This window comes from Crocuta crocuta, unplaced genomic scaffold (assembly GCF_008692635.1).
Source record: "Crocuta crocuta isolate KB4526 unplaced genomic scaffold, BGI_CrCroc_1.0 scaffold2225, whole genome shotgun sequence".
Lineage (NCBI taxonomy): Eukaryota > Metazoa > Chordata > Mammalia > Carnivora > Hyaenidae > Crocuta > Crocuta crocuta.
Window position 1 is genome coordinate 56649 of NW_027529696.1, and position 5086 is coordinate 61734.

Genomic DNA, 5086 nt, shown 5'->3' on the forward strand with positions numbered 1-5086 from the left:
TGGGTTCAGCCGGCCACCTGCCATCACGCCACGTCGCCCCGTGGTGGTGGCGCTACTGCCCCCTGCTCAGAAGCACCTGGCACAGGGCAGAAGCTTCGGCGGAAGGGAGAAAGGGCTTCTAGTTGGGCTTTAGGTGCCCGGTGTCGTGCGTTGATGGGGCTCTGCGGTTAGCCTGACCGAACCAGAGCCTTCCAGACTTTCCTCCCCGCCCCCCCTTCCCAGGGTGTAAGGAACTCATGGTTCCCTTCCTTTCTCTGTCCCCTGGGTTTGGCTCCTGCACCAGATGTGATCTGCCTGTGGCCTCATCGTGCACTGCCCAGTGCGGTGGCCACCAGCCAAGCGTGGCTCTCGAGCACCAGAAATGTGGCTGGTCCAAATTGACGTGTGCTCTGAGTACAAACTGCTCCTCACATAGAAGACTTAGCGTGGAAAATTAGGTGAATTGTCTCATCAATAATTGTTTGTATTGATTACTTTCTGAAATCGTGGTATTTTAGCGGCATTGGGTTAACTAAGGCATGTGATTAAAATTGACTTCATCTCTTCCTTCTTTTTTTATGTGGGCGCTGCAAAGTGAGAATGACACGGGTGGTGACGTTGTTGCTACCGGGTGTTGCTGGTCTAGACTTTAGAGTGATGGGCTCTGCCATTTCCCCCAGATCGATAGGCAGGAAATGCTCCTGGAAGAACTGGCACCGGTGGGAACGGCACACGTGCCACCGAACATCCACCTGGAGGCCCCCGCACTGCAAGTGATGGGACCCGCCCCCGAGGACCCAGTGGCAGAGCCTTGGCTCACACAGGCGGGGCTGCAGGAGCTGAGCTATGGTGCTGCCGAGGAGTGCCAGCCCTTCCTGGACCCCGGTAAGGCAGGGGCTTCGTGTCCTTCCTCAGCTGTGTATTTCGAGAGCCCAGGGGCTCTCCGGGTTTGGGGGGTGGGTCAGAAACACCCATTACTGGGTGGAAGCGGAGCACTGTGATAAAGAGTGGGAGGAGGGACGCCTCTCTGGGAGTAGCCGGGGACAAAGCAAGGTGCATCAGCTGGGATTAAAAGTCCCATAAGGTAATGACCTTGCTCAGGAACCTTTGGACCAAACATGTTATAGGGAAACCCTGGGAGGTATGGATACTCTGGATAAGGTTGATTTTGCCAGCAGATTTTACTCTTTCAGATCTTTGATCTTGTGGGTTCCTCAATTGCTGTTATGGTATCACAGCCTCATTCAAACTTGGTACACTATAAATATGCTCACTTTTGAACCTTGAAGTTGATCATTCACCACAGTATAAAGCTAATATGTATTTCATGCATTCAGAACCTACAACAGCATTCTCCAAGTGCAGTGAGCAGCCTATGCGTATCAGGGTCACCTGGGGTGCGTTCTCTCCAGAAGAGTCCTGGACACACTATAGGATCACTGCTTCAGAGCTTCCAAGAGTTTGCACTTAGAAGGAGAAGATACAGGCAGACAAAGACAGCTGGATTGCATAGATCTTGTGTCCCTATGGTTCATTTCCCTTTGGGAATTCTCTTACCTTTGCTACCAATGATTCCTGTCACTACCCAGCACCACTCTGCTCTCCCCCCTTCCCCATTCACTTTGGCCCAAATAAGGCTTGAAACGTCTTTTCTAACCCTCTCAGGCACAGCTTTGACATGTGGAAACTAAAAAAAAAATTTTAATTTTAATGTTTGCTTATTTTTTGAGAGAGAGAGAGAGAGAGAGAGTAAGGGAGGGGCAGAGAGGGAGAGAGAGACTCAGAATCCAAAGCAGGCTCCAGGCTCTGAGCTGTCAGCACAAAGCCCAACGCAGGGCTCGAACCCACAAACCACGAGATCATGACCTGAGCCGAAGTCGGACGCTTAACTGACTGAGCCACCCAGGCGCCCCAACATGTTGACACTTCTAAGACGTTGAAATGCTGAGAAAACAAAGAGACATTTACAAATGAACATATCGAGAACAGCCCAAGTTATAAAATGTTGATATCTGGTTGACCCATAACCAACTCAGTGCCTGGGCTTTGAAACCATGTCCCTTTTACGCATCTTAACATTCATCCATTCAACTAATATATGTGAGCACCTATTAAGGACTATTCACTGTTCAGATATATACATAAGACTGTAAGTACTATCTGTGATGTAAATAGGACTGTATGATGCTATGGGAATCCATAGGAGGGCCGCCTAACCTGCTCATGGCAGAAAGGAAAGTCATCCTGGAGGAAGGGGGGTCTGCGTGGAAACCTGTACCATGAACTGTAGTGAGCCTGCTGGGTGGTGGAAGTGGAGAGAGGGGAGAGCTCTGAAAAGAATGCACAGCATGTGCAGAGGCTCGGAGGAGAGTGCTTGGTATATTTGAAGACTTCCTGCTGCAGCGTGATGGGTACAGAGGAGCCTGAGTAGCATTGAAGAGGCTGGAGAGAGAAGCAGTGTCCTGGATTATGAACAACTTTGTCAGCCTTGTTGAGAAGTTATGCTTTCTTATGAGGGCAGTGGGGAGTCACTAAGGTTCTCAGGGAAGAGATCTACTACAGAGATTGCATTTTACGTTATCATTCTGACCTCAACAGGAATGGGTAAGACTTGAAGCAGGGGCACCATTTGGAAGGTTGTTGCAGTCGCCCAGGTGAGAGGATGATTTTATAAACTGTAGTGTTGGTGATGACAGAATGAAAAAAGGGGGGGAGCTGATTCAAAAGCCATGTGGCCCATAGAAAATGCAGAACTTGGTGGTTGACTGGGCATTGGGTGATGGAGAAGAGAGCATTGGGAATGGCATCCAGGTTTCTGGCTAGCGAACTGGGTAAACGACAGTGTTCTTCACTAACACAGAACACAAGAAGAGGCTCAGATTTGGTGGGTCAAAATTAGTTTAGATTTGCACATGAGGAACTTGAGATGCTTATGGGTCTCCAGGTGGAAATGACCAACGTGGAATCAGAGCTCAGGAGAGAGATCAGGGTTTGGGGTTGGTGTGCAAGCCAAAAGTTTACAGAAGGTGATAGAAGTGTCCAGGGTGGTCGAGGTCTTTGAGGGACTGTGCACAATAAGAAAGCACAAGGTCTTTTGCACAGAGCCTGGGAGATAACATGTGAGAAATGATCATATTATGTGAATGCAAAGATCTGTCAAACTTTTCGTTACCTTGCATGGGTTTCTTGCTTTCAAATGCCCTCTTGGGCCACATGAGAACAGATATCCCAGATACTTTGATCCATTTGCTCTTGAAGCTAATAGGTAATTCTTTTAAAAAAATTTTTTTTAAATCTTTTATTTATTTCTAGGAGAGAGAGAGAGAGACAGCGTGAGCAGGGGAGGGTCAGAGAGAGAGGGAGTCACAGACTCTGAAACAGGCTCCAGGCTCTGAGCTGGCAGTCAGCACAGAGCCCGATGCAGGGCTCGAACCCGCGAACCGCGAGATCATGACCTAAGCGAAAGTCGGACGCTTAACCGACTAAGCCACCCAGGAGCCCCTAGGTAATTCTAACTCCTGTGCTTAACCATGGCTTTCACCCCATCTCTTCTGGTTTCCATTCTGAGAGCCATCTCTCTTCTCCAGGTGCCTGGCAGACCATGGGGGAGGGCACAGGTGAGACTCCACACTTTCCTTGGAGAGAATGGCTTGGTCCTTACACACCTGACACTGGGATTGTGTGTTGTCTGTGCAATGCCATGACTCCCATAGAATTCAACTCCTACCATTACACTGTGCTTGTTTAGTGACAACTTTGTGCCCCTTTCTACATTTAATCAATTTGTCCAGGTACTGCATTTTGTAGCTTACTTTAGCAAGTACTAGGCATGTAGAAGATAGGGACTCTGTCTTGTTTTTAATAGAGGTGACAGAGATGGTGCCTGGCTGGCTCAGTCAGTGGAGCATGTGACTCTTGATCTCAGGACCGAGAGTTCAAGCCCCACGTTGGTCATAGAGCTTACTTACAAAAAAATAGAGGTGACAGAGGAAAAGCCCACAAATACATATGTGCATCTATTACCGTGAAAGCCAAACTGTATAAAATATTGTCATTTATATTCCAATCTTGACCTCACCTACATCTCTGGTCTGTTGTCAGGGTTTTAAAAACCTGTATTTTGTGTATATGCCTGCAAACAGTGGCAGAGCCTGGCCAGTCACGTTCAAATATCAGTCTCTCTGCATGTGCATCCCTATTCCCCAAGCTAACTTGCTCCTCCTAACAACAGTGCCAAGTACAAAGATCGCATATGACGCCAGGCAGCAACATTGTTCTTGACTATGATACTTGGCTCTCTAAAGCACCAGAAGGTCCAGTGTATTCAACAAGAGAGAGAGAGGATGAATTCAACAAGTAAAATACACCCAGTAGGAACAAAGGAAACTACCCCTTTCTCATAACTGTTTAAAGTGATCTAATATGCTTCATACTACAGAATGGGAGGTCCTCATATCTACCCCACGATCACCAAAATCCCATCCTTAGCACATGGAGAAAGTCTGAGAGATATAGGGAGTGATCAAGGAAAAAGATGTGACCAGGAGGTGGCAGTAGAATGTACAAAGTTTGGGGCAGCTCTGCTTTGCTTCTGGCCAAGTCCACAGAGTCATAAGGGGAGGAGGACATGGGAACTCCCCAGGGAGTGAGGGCTCACAGAGGGGACTTGCCTATCTAGTAAGCTTATAGCCCAGTAGCACAATAGGCAGTTGATGGGTCACTGAATTCTGAAGGACAGCAGCGGCTTGAGGTTATATAACCACAAGGCTCCATGTTTTCAATGGCTGGCAGATATGGGGTGAAGTTTTCTGGGATATGCAAAGTAGACAGGGTCTAAATGGCTAACAGTTTGATTCTGGGGCTAATCTTTAAATCACTGGACGTGAGAGAATTTGTTTGGCACCAGCAGCAAGCTTTTGAGCTAAGAAGTGTCCATCTGTGTAGAAGAAATGAACAACCTACAGCCAGTTCATACATTTGGGCTCATTTCTAGAAAAACCAATCTGGTGGTTGGTTATGTGGCAACACAAACTGGCTGGTGAGGATAAAGAGAAGAGACTCCCCATGACTTCTGAGTGTAATTCAATATTGACCAAACTACCCAGAA

The 5086-nt window shown here is 47.7% G+C and overlaps 1 protein-coding gene across 1 annotated transcript in view; it reads left to right on the forward strand.

Moving 5' to 3' along the window:
• The first annotated feature begins 664 nt into the window (after positions 1-664).
• ZNF449 (zinc finger protein 449) overlaps positions 665-5086 on the forward strand; it is a 50579-nt gene continuing 46157 nt past the window's right edge. Inside the window, exon 1 of the mRNA XM_077763072.1 lies at positions 665-864. Coding sequence (XP_077619198.1) covers positions 675-864 — 190 coding nt within the window. The 5' untranslated portion in view covers positions 665-674. The remainder of the gene's footprint in view (positions 865-5086) is intronic.